The 15158-nt window shown below is 49.0% G+C and overlaps 1 protein-coding gene across 1 annotated transcript in view; it reads right to left on the minus strand.

Moving 5' to 3' along the window:
• HEATR1 (HEAT repeat containing 1) overlaps positions 1–1854 on the minus strand; it is a 35651-nt gene extending 33797 nt beyond the window's left edge. The window contains exons 1-3 of the mRNA XM_080651269.1: positions 1780–1854; positions 1417–1577; positions 21–237 (exon numbers count right to left, since the gene is read on the minus strand). Of these exons, the coding sequence (XP_080507395.1) occupies positions 21–237; positions 1417–1558 (359 nt within the window). The 5' untranslated portion in view covers positions 1559–1577; positions 1780–1854. The remainder of the gene's footprint in view (positions 1–20; positions 238–1416; positions 1578–1779) is intronic.
• Between the last annotated feature and the right edge of the window lie 13304 nt (positions 1855–15158).

Below are 15158 nucleotides of genomic sequence, written 5' to 3' on the forward strand. Positions count from 1 at the left end.
TCTGTAATTCCGTTCCCTACCTGTGAATCAGCCACTCCAGACACTTGTGTGCTGGCTTCAGCAGGAAGTAGGGGGACAAGTGAATGAGGAACAACGAAATGTTCTCATCCAGCTGCTTGTTCACGGCTTTGGTCTGCACGCTGCGTGCCAAGGTCTTGGCGAACTGGCTGAACAGCGGGGCTTCAAACTGCTCGAAGGCAGGATCGATGCCAAGCAGCTCCTCCAGGCCGGTGCACCCTGGGAAAAGGCCGGTTCCTTTAACGATCCTTTGCAAGGAGACGCGTCTCACCCCTCAAAGAACTCTGAATCCTTTTAGTGTGCTCAATCTGTAACACGGTCCCAAGTATAGATTCCTCATTTTCAACTAGAGAATAAATAGTATTGCACCAAGTAGGAGAACGAGAAGTACTTCCTCGCAGAGGCTGTGTGTTTTGTGTGTGTGTGTGTGTTTAATATCTGCTACTGGAGGCCCCGGTGCACAAAATTCATGGGTGGGAGGGGCCCTCAGCCCAGCCTGCGCCCTCTGGAAACCTGGGACCCCTCGGGGATGTCGGGTCTAAACCAGCAGTCGGATATCCCTCTCGCAACCCAGGACGCTGCAGGCACCGGTGACCATGCTTTTCATACAGGTGAAAGGCATCTTGCTGTTGTATGGGCAGTGACATTTTTTTTTTGCCCTGATTGTGAAAAGTAGTATGTAACATGATCCTTCTGAGGCACTGGTACCATTTCCCCCATCTTATGGGTGGAAATGTGAAGCAGAGAGAATTAATTGGCTTTGCCACACAGTTATAAGTGTCAGAATCAGGGCTGACCACAAAATGGGCAAGCCAGAGTCCATGCATGTCATCGCTGCATCATCCTGTTCTTTCAGTGTTAGACTAGCCTGGCCAGGTTTTAATTTTTAAATCTAAGAGACTGGTCCCAATATACAGGGTAGGGTCCCTAGGCCTGGCCAACTATCAGGGCCATCTGTGGGGTGATCCGCGAGGGGGGGCCGATGTCCATCCACCTCCCCCGCCTGCTGGCCGCCTGCCCATGGCCCCCACGGTTGCCTACTGACGCTCCTGCGCTGAGCGCCTGCCCCCCAGTGCACATCATAGCGACCCAACTCCTCTTTCCCCCATTCGGTCAATTTGCATATTAGGGTTTTATTACATAGGAAGCATAATAACTAGGCCAGTCCCCCAGCCACTGCCTGGGCCCCCTGTGGCTGTCCGTCCTCTCTGTGCATTAGACAACCTCCCAGCCCTGTGGCTGCATCTGTGCACTTACATTCGTCTCAGGCCCTCGCACATGGTTGCCATTCTCTTTCCCTAACAACGCGAGGTCAACAAGTTAGGAACCGCTCAGGGAGAGGGCAGGGCAGGAGAGAAAACAAGGAAATACAGCCACATCCAGAAAGCCAACGCTCACCGATGGCAAAGGCGGTGTCCCTGTCGATGGTAGCCGCTTCCTTGGGGTCAAACAACAAAGAGGCAACTTCATCCCTAGACAGGAGGCTGGGGTCACTCTGAGGGAGGGCGAGGCGCTGGAGCTGCTGGGCTAAGGACGTCATCTCTCCCGCTGGCTGGTTTCTGAGACACAGGCGAGGAAACGCACCCACCGTGAGCCAAGCCGTCTCCGCCTGACTGCGAGCAGCAAACGCCTCCCATACAGGCAGCTGCCCGCCCCCTGGGAGCTCCAGGGCCCCTCAGTCCGGCTCCCGGACTTCCAAGGGCGGGGACCCCGTGCCCTGCGTGCCCCGCCGTCCTACCCCCGCCCCCAGCTCCCACTCACCCGGAGCTCGATTTCGGCAGGACTCGGATCGCAAACTCTTCACAGCAGTTCCCACATGGAGCCCAGGACGGCTCTCGACCGGAAACCCAGCGCACGCCTCAGGGCAGCTTCCGGTTCCGGGCACTACGGCGAGGGAAAAGGGACAAGCTTCCTGGAAATGCAAACGACGGCTCCGCCTCCTCGCAACGTAGCCCCGCCTTCGCCGACCCCAACTTCCGACTCCGGATGCCACCCTCCCCAGGGGTTTGCGCCGGGTGGGTGTCAGAAGGTTCCGGTCCCTGCGTTCCCCTGTGTGAGCGGACCGCCCTGTAGCGCGTCAGGCAGTCAAAAGAAATGCAGAGCCGGACCATTCATTGCAGGTATCTGTGCCTCCGCCCGTCCAGCCTCCTGGCTCTTTGGAGGCCACTACTGAGCTTTCTTTTCTTTTAAATGTACCCCATTAGCCCCGCCAGTGTGGCTCAGTGGTTGAGCGTCGACCTATGAACCAGGAGCTCATGGTTGAATCCCGGTCAGGGCACATGCTGGGATTGCAGGCTCCATCCTCAGTGGGAGGCGTGCAGGAGGCAGCCGATCCATGATTCTTTCTCATCACCGAAGTTTCTATCTCTCCCTCTCCCTTCCTCTCTGAAAAAAAAAAAAAAAATTAAAAACATTTTTAAAGATAGGACCAGAGCCCCAAGTCCTCTAATCCCATTTGGATGCATTTTTCTACTAAAAGCACCTCCTTGAGAGACCTTTCCCTGAATGCCCAGCTTCCTGCAGACCCAGTCATAGCCCATATTTCTTAAGAAAGTAGGCTTTACTGCTTTCACTAAGGCAAATACATTTCTGAGCCTTTTGAGAAGCCATATATTCTCCAAGATTTTTTTCTTTATATATAGTATTACAATCATCTTGAAATATTCAGAATTACTATACTCCTAGGACCAATTCTGACCACTTCCCTAACCACTAATCCACAGAGACGGGATTGGAATGAATTTAGATGTTATTCCACACTTGAGCAGAAGACCCAGACTTTCCAACCAAGCTCGCAAGTCTATTTGCAAACTGCAGAGGAATTTGCTATCAGGTTTCTTCATCTGTTCTTAGAACATCTCCGGCAGTCTTACTCAACCATAGTTGTTATTTTTAGCTGCATTTTGGAATTCACAATGCACTGCTACCCTGCTCTCCATCAAATCAAATAAAATATATGAAAATTTTGTGTGCCTTAGTATCTACAGCGATATTAGCTTTTCCACATATTTATTTTTTAAGTTTAATTTTAGTAATTAAACAAATTTAAAGGGCAGGGTTAGAATTTTCAGATTTTGGAAATGCCCATATAATTATTGGTTATATTAATTTATTGATTATATTAATCATTAGTAAGTTGTATCAATCATTAATACATGAAGGGAAACATCTGAAAGTAATTCAAGGATAGACTTTAAAAATAACATATAAGAGCCAAAACCGGTTTGGCTCAGTGGATAGAGCATCGGCCTGCGGACTGAAGGGTCCCGGGTTCGATTCCGGTCAAGGGCATGTAACTTGGTTGCGGGCACATCCCCAGTAGGAGGTGTGCAGGAGGCAGCTGATCGATGTTTCTCTCTCATCGATGTTTCTGACTATCTATCCCTCTTCCTTCCTCTCTGTAAAAAATCAATAAAATACATTTAAAAAAAAAACCTCAAAACTATTTAAAAAAAAATAACATATAAGAGCTCAGCTGGCATAAGTCAGTGGTTGAGCATCACAGATTGATTCCCCGTCAGGGCACATGCCCAGGTTGCTGGCTCGATCCCTAATGTGGGGCGTGCAGGAGGCGGCATAGCAGTGATTCTTTCTCATCATTGATGTTCCCACCTCTCTCCCTCTCCCTTCCTCTCTGAAATCAATAAAAAATGCATTAAAAAAAATGAAAGGGAAAGGAAAACCTGGTTCGTGGGCTCTCTGCTCCGTTGTCGTGAGCGCTCGGGCCCCAGTCCATTCAGCGTATATAGTACGGGATATGGGTGTCATCTGAGGTTACGATATCTCCCGCTCAGGCACCTCTTATCGTCACTTCCCATCCCCTCTGGTACCCAGAGGCTCGTTTTAGCTATGGCTTGTCACGCGGCGCGGCTTGTATACAATGTCTCCGTGGAGATTCAGTGATCCTTTGCCCCACTGTCCAGCGCCCCCACTCCAACACCGAGCGTCACATCCCCACATCCTGTGCATGTGACTTAGAGGCAGGGGGTCTATTAGAGGGCTTTGCCTGCAGCAAGTGTTTCAGAAAGAACGTGTGGGCCAGGCAGTTTCTGGGGGGCTCGGGGACCAATCTGGCCACAGTGCCCGGGGAGCTGTGAGCCACGTCACATTTCCCCCGGAGGAAATGACTGTAGAATAAGGGGTCTCTCTGATTAGCAGGAACTCCACCGACCACCCAGCCTGCAGCTCACCTGGAATGCCCAGCCGGGAACATCTCCCTTGCACGATGGCTTTCCTTTCATTGCTGTTCAGTTCCAGACGCATGAACGTACAGAGGGAGATGCACAGATGGAACCAGGGACAAGGAAAGCAGGCAGTGGAACCAAATACTTTAAATTTTTATTGATTTCAGAGAGGAAGGGAGAAGGGGAGAGAGAGATAGAAACATCAACGATGAGAGAATCATGAATCGGCTGCCTCCTGCATGCCCCCTACTGGGGATGGAGCCTGGAACCCTGGCATGTGCCCTGACCAGAATAGAACTGTGATCTCCTGGTTCTTAGGTCGACGCTCAACCACTGAGCCACACTAGCCGGGCGGAACCAAATACTTTTAAAGAGCCACATGGACTTCACGGAATTTCCTTTAAATAATCCCCCGGGATCATCAAAAATAGGTCCCGACTGCCCTTTTTGGTCCTGCAGAGGCCTAAGGCGTGTGCCCCTTCTAACTTGAACACCAAGCCGGGCAGCTGTGGGCTCAGGCAGGGGTGTCTGGCAGAGCAGCTGTGGCTGCCAGGCCTCTGCAGGGTTAGAATAGTAAACAGCTGTTTCTCAGTAACAGAGATAGGGTTATCCACAGCCTCGCCTGCTAAATTCAAACTTAATAAAGCTCTTTCCTAACAAATTAGACCTGTGATTTGCAACCAGGGTGGGGCCGGGAGAACTCTGTCTCCAGGGTGTTGGGGGAAGGGACCAGCAGGTAGAGTTTGAGACCTTCCAGGTGATTCTGTGCACCCCCCCCTTGTGAACCCCAACGCCTCCGGGGAAAACTGGCTCAAACCTTGGAGGCTGAGGGAGAGCTGTCCAGCCTTGCCTGCATTGTGCCCACGATGCTCCCCACCCTTGAGAATGAAGCTGGGCAGCTCTTAAGGAAGAGGATGGGGGGAGGTGTCCTGAGTCCTGGCCCCTCCTGGGGTTGCCCTGGGAACTTGCCCATGCGCCGAGGGAGCCACTAAAAGGCTGGATTGGAGAAGGAGAACGAGGTGAGTATAATTAAATGCTGACAACAGTTGACGGAGAGTCTTTAGAGGGTGATTTTGGATGTCATCACCATGTCTTCCATAATCAGGGACGTGTGCAGACAAATGGCCACGCAGTCTGGAGCGGATGGCGCAAGTGGGTGCCTCCTGCTGGCCCAGAATGATCCCCATCGGGACTGGGCAAGATGGCCCTGGAGCTGATGGCACAAGTGGGTGCCTCCTGCTGGCCCAGAATGGTCCCGATCGGGACTGGGCAAATGGCCCTGGAGCTGATGGCGCAAGTGGGTGCCTCCTGCTGGCCCAGAATGGTCCCGATCGGGACTGGGCAGGATGGCCCTGGAGCTGATGGCTCAAGTGGGTGCCTCCTGCTGGCCCAGAATGGTCCCGATCGGGACTGGGCAAGATGGCCAAGCCTAGGGACCCCATCTGTGCACGAATTCATGCACTGGGCCTCTAGTATGTATATAAGATCTTTATTTTGATTTTTAGATTCAATTATTGATATGTATTTATTGGCATTTTATTGTTCATATTTTTTATCTTTGTCTCCTTCCTCTTCTTAAAGAATACCCTTCAACATTTCATGTAATACTGGTTTGGTGGTGATGAAGTGGGTGCCTCCTGCCCCTGCGGGTCTCAGGCCCAGCCTGCCACTCAGCCCTTCTGTGCGAGAGCTGGGGAGGGACGCTCCCTCTGGCAGAGACTCCGGGAAGAGGGGAAGCACAGATGCCCTTGGTTCACGATCCACACGACCCTTGAAATGCTAATGTGTAAAAGGAAACCCACGGGGAGCCTATGATTTGCAAGAAGCTGCTGTTTTCTGGTTGGTAAGCCAGGAAGAACTGCGTGTAGCCCATTTCTTATTTCTGAGACTAACACCTGCATTGGCCATTTAGTTATGCGAAGAAAAGGCAAAGCTCAGCCTGGCTGGCGTGGCTCAGTGGTTAAGCATCGACCTATGAACCAGGAGATCACCATTCGATTCCCAGTCTGGGCACATGCCCCGGTTGCGGGCTCGATCCCCAGTGTGGGGCATGCAGGAGGCAGTTGATCAGTGATTTTCTCTCATCGTTGATGTTCTCTCTCTCTCTCTCTCTCTCTCTCTCTCCCCCTTCCTCTCTGAAATCAATAAAAATATATTAAAAGAAAAAATTACCTCCTTAGTGTCAATACACCTGATTTAGCTGCCTCGTGGTGTGTTTCTTTTTTGTAAATATCTTCTCTCCCCACCTAAAATTTAAGCTTTTGGGGAAGAAATTACCTGTTTTGCCTCTTTATATCCCCAACATGTAACATGTTACATATAATCCGTGTATGTAAGGAGAGCAGAACTCATAGGATATTGTCCCCACATAACCGTGAACAGCCACCTTTCACTTTCAGACGTATCCCAGTGGGGAGAACGCGTTTTCTGGTCTCCTGATATATAAATGACTGTGGATGGTGATGGTGGTGGGAAAGAGTCCTTCATGCTGTAATTTATTTTATTTTAATATTTTTAAATATATATTTTTATTGATTTCAGAGAGGAAGGAAGAGAGAGAGAGATAGAAACATCAATGACGAGAGAGAATCATTGATTGCTGCCTCCTTCACGCCCCACACTGGGGATCAAGCCTGCAACAAGGGCATGTGCCCTGACTGGGAGTTGAACCCTGACCTCTTGGTTCATTGGTCGATGCTCAGCCACTCAGCCACGCCGGCAGGGCCATGCTGTATTTTATCTGTCTTCCTTTCCTTCCCTTCGTCAGTGTTACAGCCAGATTTTTGATGTTTGTTTCTGAAAACAGAGCAGCCAGTCATTAGCGGCTCTTTCAGATGGAAATGTAGAATTATAATTTTCGTTTCAAGTCCAGCAGCGTGTTCCGATGAGATAATCATCGCCTGAAAAGCTGTGTGCAAAATATTGCCTTCTCCTCTTGGCTCAGCTGAGAGAGACAGGGCAGGAGCTGGTTGGTACACAGATGGCGGGGGATGGATCAACGTTCTTCCTGAGGCCCTGCAGGCCAGGCTGAGGAACCCCCACCTGCCAGAGGGACCCCGCTCACTCCGCAGACGCCCTTCGAGCCATGGGACCACTCCAGGTGCAGCTGGCCGGGGAGGGACAGTGGGAGGTTAGCTCCAGAGTGTGTCCTGCCTTCTCTCGCCCAGTCCCACCCGCCAGCCACCACCTAATTAATTTCCTTTCAATGTGCACGAATCCGTGCACCGGGTCTCTAGTAGGACTATATATAAAACCCGAGTGCTTTTATTAGCTGTGACGGAAAGGAAAACAAGAGGTATGCCAGTGTAGGAAATCCCGTCCTAAAAAAAGAAGTGGATGTCTTCATTTTGCCTCCCTGGCCTTGACTCGGCTCCCAGCCAGCTTGCCCATGTGGCTGGTCTCACTTGGCCACACCTTCAGGTTGGGCCCCTAAAGTATCGCTTTTTCTTTTTTAGAACCAAGACCATGGAGCAGCTCAGTCTGAGAGAGAGGCTGGGCAGAGGGGCTTTGAATGCTATGATTCAAAGGGTGAAGTTCTCTGCCCTCAAAAATTTGTATAGTTAGGCAGTCACACTGCTTTCTCCATGGAGGCATTCATCTTTGAAATGCAGACATCCAGCCCGGCAGGCGTGACTCAGTGGTTGAGCATTGACCTATGAACCAGGAGGTCAGGGTTCCATTCCCAGTCAGGGCACATGCCCGGGTTACTGGCTCGATCCCCAGTGTGGGGCGTTCAGGAGGCAGCCGATCAGTGATTCTCTCTCATTGATGTTTCTCTCTCTCCCCCCCTCTCCCTTCCTCTCTGAAATCAGTAAAAGTATATTTACTGACTCGTTGCAGCTAGAGCCTTGAGCTGGGAGACGGGGGAGGGAGTGGGTGAGACTGGATCCCACACACGTCCATTGTGGAGGAGGGCTACTAGTTTCTATTTTTTTTTTATATATAGATTTTTTACATATTTTATTGATATTTTACAGAGAGGAAGGGAGAGGGATAGAGAGCTAGAAACATCGATGAGAGAGAAACATCGATCAGCTGCCTCCTGCACACCTCCCACTGGGGATGTGCCCGCAACCAAGGCACATGCCCCCGACCGGAATCGAACCCGGGACCCTCCAGTCCGCAGGCCGACGCTCTATCCACTGAGCCAAACCGGTCTGGGCAGCTACTAGTTTCTAAAGAAGCCTGTCTCTTTGGGTGTGGAAGCAGCTTAAAGGATCTTGGTACTTTTTTAAGGTGACTTTCCAAAATAACACTTGTTCATTACCTACAGTTTATCTGTAAAGCCTACACGAGGACCAGGACCGGCTACGTGATTTATGGGGTCTAACTCAAAGTTTTCGCAGCTGCCACAGCTGGGTTCTCAGGGGTGAGGTTCCCCATTCTTCCCCCCCCCCCCCCCGCCCCCGCCCCCCCAGCAGTGAGACCATCTGGGAACTGGTTAGAAATGCCCAGTCTCAGGGCCGGGGCCCGTCTGCATTTTAACAAGCCCTCTGGGGGGTCTGTCTCAGGCTCATGGGTCGCAATGACTAATGGACGGATTTCGTAATGGAAGTGGACGGATTTCGGAATGGAAGCGATCTTGGGGTCATGTGGCCTAACCTTCTCCTAGGATGATGGAATGAAGGGCAGGGCGAAGCAGAGAGGCCTGGAGCTCATGTTTAACTCTCTACTCATCCACAGAGCAATTTATGGGGCAGCAAATGGCCTATTTCCTCAGTTAATTACTCACAGTCACCCTCCCAGTAAAGCCAGCTCATATCCCAATTTTAAAGATGAAGAAATCAAAATGCCAAATGTGTTCAATGGTGGACAAGTGGAGCTGGGATGAAAGCCCAGAGCTCCTCAATTCCCTCCCCCACGCCCATGGCCCTCTCTTCGGCCTCCAGGTAACAACCCAGCCGACAGGTGCACTCAGCTGGCTTCACTGTCCACCAGCGTCCAAGTTCAGAGGGGCCACACAGCCCAACTGTCCCGGGAAACGTTCCGTTCACAGTGGCTCAGTTTAGCCCTGGCTGGTTTGGCTCAGTGGCTAGAGCATTAACCTGTGGACTGACGGGTCCTGGGTTCGATTCCGGTCAAGGGGACATTACCTGGGTTGCAGGCTCGATCCCCAGCCCTGGTTGGGGCATGTGCAGGGGGCAACCCATCGATGTGTCTCCCTCACATCGATGTTTCTCTCTCTCCCTCTACCCTTCCACTCTCTCTAAAAATCAATGGAAACTTATCCTCGGGTGAGGATGAAGAAAAAAAGTGGCTCAGTTTGGTGTATTGACAGGGACTGAGGGAGCATTTGATGAGAAGCTGGACTCAGAGGTGAAGCTGGGTCCCAGCTCAGCCTTGGACTTGGGGTGTACTGTCCCCGTCTGAGCAGCGGGCGTAAGAACGGGAGGCCTGCGCACTCCCAGGTCCTCCGTGAGCCTGTGACTACCCCCCTGTATCCTCAGGTCTGCCCCTTGCATTCCTGTCACTAAGTCACTTTGAAAGCCTTGGCCCCGGCTTCTCATTTTTTCCGTTCGGAGGCCAAGGCTATTTGTAGTCGCTCCACCTGTCGCCATGCGGGTTGGGCTGCAAAGGGCGAGTGTGGCTTCATGGCGAGCGTGGTCCTCGTTCCAGCCCCTTGAGGACACCCCGCTTTCTTTGAACGTCCACATTGGGGACCTTTCAGAATCCTCACAGCTCTTCATCTGAGCATTGTCCCCTGGTAACTCATATTGGTAGATACACATTGAGTTGGTTTCTTTTTCTTCTTCTTTTTTTTTTTTGGAGGGCAACGTGTCTCATAGTTTATTTTTCTAAGTAATGGGAATATTCCCTTAAGGGCGAAAACTTTTAAAACCCATTTTGGATGGCATGACACTTGTTGTTTGCGTTCTTAAGCAGATCGGTTAACCTTCGTGCGCATGTGTGGGATTCCGTGCCTTGTTAAGAAAAGAAAAAGAAAAAATTTTTGCCCGGCCGACGTGGCTCAGTGGTTGAGCCTCGACCTAGGAACCAGGAGGTGAGGGTTCGATTCCCAGTCAGGGCACAGGCCCGGGTTTCGGGCTCGGTCCCCAGTGTGGGGCGTGCAGGAGGCAGCCGGTCCATGATCCTCTCTCATCACTGATGTTTCTCTCTCTCCTCGCCCTTCCTCTCTGACATCAATAAAAATGTATTTAAGAAAAATCTTCAGCCTCCATTTTACACCAAACGTCTCGAGTTGGTTTCTTTTGACGCCTGAATTCATCCTCATTTGTAAGAGAGGAATCGTTGCTGATTTGCTAATTGCAAAGTATGCTGGTGATTAAAGATGTTACTGCATGAGTCTGAGTGATGCAAATGTTCTAAAAGGATCATTACAGCCCGGCTGATGTGGCTCAGTGGTTGACTGTCGACCTATGAACCAGGATGTCACGGTTGGAGCACATGCCCAGGTTGTGGGCTCGATCCCCGGGGCGGGGGGCACCAGGGGGGGCGTGCAGGAGGCTGCCAATCAATGATTCTCATCATTGATGTTTCTCTCTCTCTCCCTCTCCCTGCCTCTCAAAAATCAACAAGAATACATCTAGAAAAAGAAAATAGAGAGATGCAAATAAGCGTATGAACGATGCTCTACGTCCCATGTCATCGGGGAATTGCAAATTAAAACAGCAGCGAGGCACCTGTTAGAATGGCTGGTTCCCACCTACTGTCATTTTCCTTCTGCTTGAAGGATTTTTTTTTTTTAACCCTTTCTTGCTGGTGAAAAACTCCTCCAGGCGTTATTAGTCTGAAAAAGTACCTGCCTTCATTCTGTGTGATATCTTCACTGGGTGTGGAATTCTAAGTTTACAGTGTTCTTTTAATACTTGAAGATGGTCACCTGCTGGCTTCACCTCACACTGCTTCCGAACTCTGCTACTCCTCACCTGCTAATAACCTTCCCCCCTCCTCCCCTGTGTAAAACATGTCTTTTTTTTCCCTGGCTACTTTTAAAAAATATATATTTTATTGATTTTTTACAGAGAGGAAGGGAGAGGGATAGAGAGTTAGAAACATCAATGAGAGAGAAACACCCATCAGCTGCCTCCTGCACACCCCCTACTGGGGATGTGCCCACAACCAAGGTACATGCCCTATGACCAGAATCGAACCTGGGACCCTTCAGTCCGCAGGCCGACGCTCTATCCACTGAGCCACACCAGGTAGGGCTCCCTGGCTACTTTTAAGATTTTCCCTTTATCATTGATTTTGAGCAACTGGATAGAGTTTTCTTCATGTTGCTTGTGCTTCAGGTTCCCTGATTATCTTGGATCGATGAGTTTATAGTTTTTGTCAAGTTCAGGAAATTTTCAGCCATTATTTCTTCAAATGTCTTTTCTGTTCCCTCCCTCAGCCTTCTTGAGGGATTAGTCACTTGCATTTTACGTTGCTGGATGTCCCACCATTCACTGATATTCTGCTTTTGTTTTATTTTTTTAATTCTTTTTTCTTGCTGTTATACATTTTAATGATTTCTCTTGATAAGTCTTCAAGTTCACCAGTCTTACTGATGACCACTTTTTATTGTTGTTGTTAATCCTCATCCGAGGATATTTTTTCTTTGATTTTTACAGAGAGTGGGAGAGACAGAGAGAAACTTCGATGTGAGAGAGACACATTGATTGGTTGCCTCCCACACGTGCCCTGACCAGGGCCGAGGATCAAGCCTGCAATGGAGGCACATGTCCTTGATGGAAAATGAACCCAAGACCCTTCAGTCCTCGGACGAAGCTCTTTCCACCTCTCATTCCCTGTGGTTCGCTGTTATGAACAATTCGGAGTTTTTTCTTCTAAATACAAACATTTGAAAGACATATGTCATTTTCTTCCACAAAAGAAATAACCTTTGCAAGCACGTTACATTAAAAAAGGAAGTTGCATACTAGTTCAGATAGTTTAGTTCTAAATTTTTAAAAAATAGTACTTATTATGTATGACTATGCATACAAAAATTCTGAAAGCATTCACAAAAATCTGTCAACACTAATTGTCTGCAGGGTTAAAGAAAGTATGACATTTACAATGTACATTTATAACAAACGAGTTGAAATACCTTCAAGGGGTTGAATAGGCAGGCCCCCTACCTGTCCTTTGTCACTTTCTTAAAGGACTCTGAACCCCCCATCAACATCCTCAATAGGAGAGGGCATGGGCAGAGGACAATGAAAATGAGTGTTGAAGATGTCAAGGATTTCATGTTGTTTTAAGTTTGTTCTTCAAAATACGTAACAACGGGATTGAATTTTATCACTTCTTTACCCTCGTTGCTTTCTGGTTCTGTGTTAATCGACCTTCTAAATGACAGCAAGTTCAATGGGAGCCAACTGTAGGCAGACAAAATGTTGAATGCAAAGTTAAACTGGATTAACAGATAAGATTTCTTTTCTTGATGATCTATTGTTCTCAACCTGGCGAGAACACTCCTGCAGTCACAGAGGCTCTCATTTACCATAAACATAACATGTACTGACGGGAAAAACAAATAGCACAAAACCGCATGAAATAAATAGTTGAAGTTCCCCGTCTTTCCATCCCTCCATTCCCCATGGCTCACTGTTATGAACACGTTGCAGTGTTTTCTTCTAAATACAAACATTTTAGAGACATATGTAATTTTCTTCCACAAAAGAAGTCACCTTTGCAACTTGCTTTTCATGTCTAAATCATGACATACAAGTTTAGAGAGATGTTCCATCACTTCCTTCGTCAGCCTCCTCCACACGAACATCTGTCCATATCTGTTGGGTAGATTCATAAAAACGGAATTTCTGGGTCGAAGGGTCAATTTACAATTCTTTTTTAAAAAATTTATTGATTTTTTTACAGAGAGGAAGGGAGACGGATAGAGAGTTAGAAACATCAATCAGCTGCCTCCTGCACACCTCCCACTGGGAATGTGCCCGCAACCCAGGTACATGCCCTTGACCAGAATCGAACCTGGTACCTTTCAGTCCACAGGCCGACGCTCTATCATCCACTGAGCCAAACGGGTTAGGGCCAATTTACAATTCTTGATAGGAAGTAACAAATCTTTTCCAAAAAGATTGCATTGGAATGACATTTTAGAAAGATTATACAGAAACATGCAGAAGTGTGTCCAGAGAAAAACAGTAAGAAAGTAAAAAGACCGACCTGTTGAATATATAGGTTTTGTAATGACCCACTTTGTATTTGAGCTGTGTGACCTTGGATGGGTTATATAACCTCTTCAAGTCTTGAAAATCTTACTTTCATTTATTTCCCCCCACATAGGAAGGCACATTTGGTGCCTTTTTTTCCATCTCATCTGAAACTTGAAGTTTCTGCAGTTAAATTTGATGACTAAGACGAACAGATCTTGTAATTGTTGGTCAAGTTTCTCATAGTCAGATTTTACTGATAAACTTGTTCAGAGAGTACGATTTCAACCCAAAATATAAACTTTACATTTAAATCCCAAGCACATGAGCCAGTCGCTGTTTCCAGGGATACTTATTCCTTCAATGAAGATTTGAGCACCCAGTATGAAATAGGCACAGGTTTCATTGCTGGCAATTCTAGCCGTGAACAGGACAAAATCCTGCTCTTGTGGAGTTCCCATTCTAGCACAAATGCACTATTAACTGTTAATGCGATGTATTTGCTAATTTGCCAAAGACTTTTTGCAGAAAGCTTGAAACAATAAAACGAAGGGATGTAAAAATTCTAAGGAACAATCATGATAAATCCAGGCACACTTTCAGCTCAAAACACGTCGACAAATTAGTGAGCTATCTCAGCGCCTCCACCGCTGCCTGTTAGTCCAAATTAGAACCACAGTTGTGTAGCATCTGTGAGCAACTTTCATTCAATCTGGACACACACTTCAGGAAGTAAGAGCCCTGCCTATGAGCTCATCTCTGTATCTCCAGTGCCTAACACAGTGTTTAGGTTACAACAGGCTCATCATAAATGTGATGAAAAATTTCAAATTGCTTGTCCCAGGTGACCTATTCTTGGTTCCTGCAGGGAAGAGCTAGCCAAAGCTGTGGGGATGAAAAGACTTAAGTGGACACATCAGGGCGAGGTGGACATGTGACAGAAAGCTGGCTGCTGGTCCTCCATCATCGGTTCTTTTAAATGGATGAGGGGCAGGTGAGGGCTGACCCTTCCTGCTATGGTTTGGGTCCCTGACATTTTAATATGGTGGGTTCAAGTCCCTTGCCTCGATTTCCCCAGGTAAGGACATAGAGGAGGGGGAGAAGAGAGAATTCTGTAGCTCTAAAATGTTACTTTTTAGGGGTGTGTGTGTGACGTGTGTGATAGCTAGCTAGTGAATGTGTTCAACTAGTGGCTGGCAAACTGCAGCTTGCGAGCCACATGCGGCTCTTTGGCCCCTTGAGTGTGGCTCTTCCACAAAATACCACATGCGGGCACGCACGTACAGTGCGATTGAAACTTGGTGGCCCATGCGCAGAAGTCGGTTTTCGGCTCTCGAGAGAAATTTCAATCGTTGTACTGTTGATATTTGGCTCTGTTGACTAATGAGTTTGCCGACCACTGAACTATACGGAAAACGTGAATATGCACATGATGTATGGAAAACGTTGGGGGTGGTCAGGGACCCAGGCTGTGGGGGATCCTCCTGGCTCATGTACACCCACTCATCAGGGTGCTCACCCAGGCGCGCCCGTGGGTCCAGCCGCAGGAGCCAGACGGACAGATGGGCGCGGTGGGAGCGGGGTCCCAGAGCCGCCAGGCGTCCCTTCACTTCGCACAGGGGCGTCCAGCTGCGATGCGGTTGGCGGACTGGCAGGGTTGTGGGCGTGGATGGGCGGGGCCTAGGCAGGGAGTGGGCGGGGCGAGAGCGCGGATAGGCGGGGGGTAAACGAAGAGTGGGCGTGGCCTAGGCGCGGATGGGCGGGGCGTAGGCGGGGCTCTCGGCCACGTGACGCGGCGCGGGTATTAAGCGGTGCTGAGCCGCTGGCCACCGAGCAG

Source organism: Plecotus auritus (assembly GCF_963455305.1).
Source record: "Plecotus auritus genome assembly, chromosome: 14".
Taxonomy (NCBI): Eukaryota; Metazoa; Chordata; class Mammalia; order Chiroptera; family Vespertilionidae; genus Plecotus; species Plecotus auritus.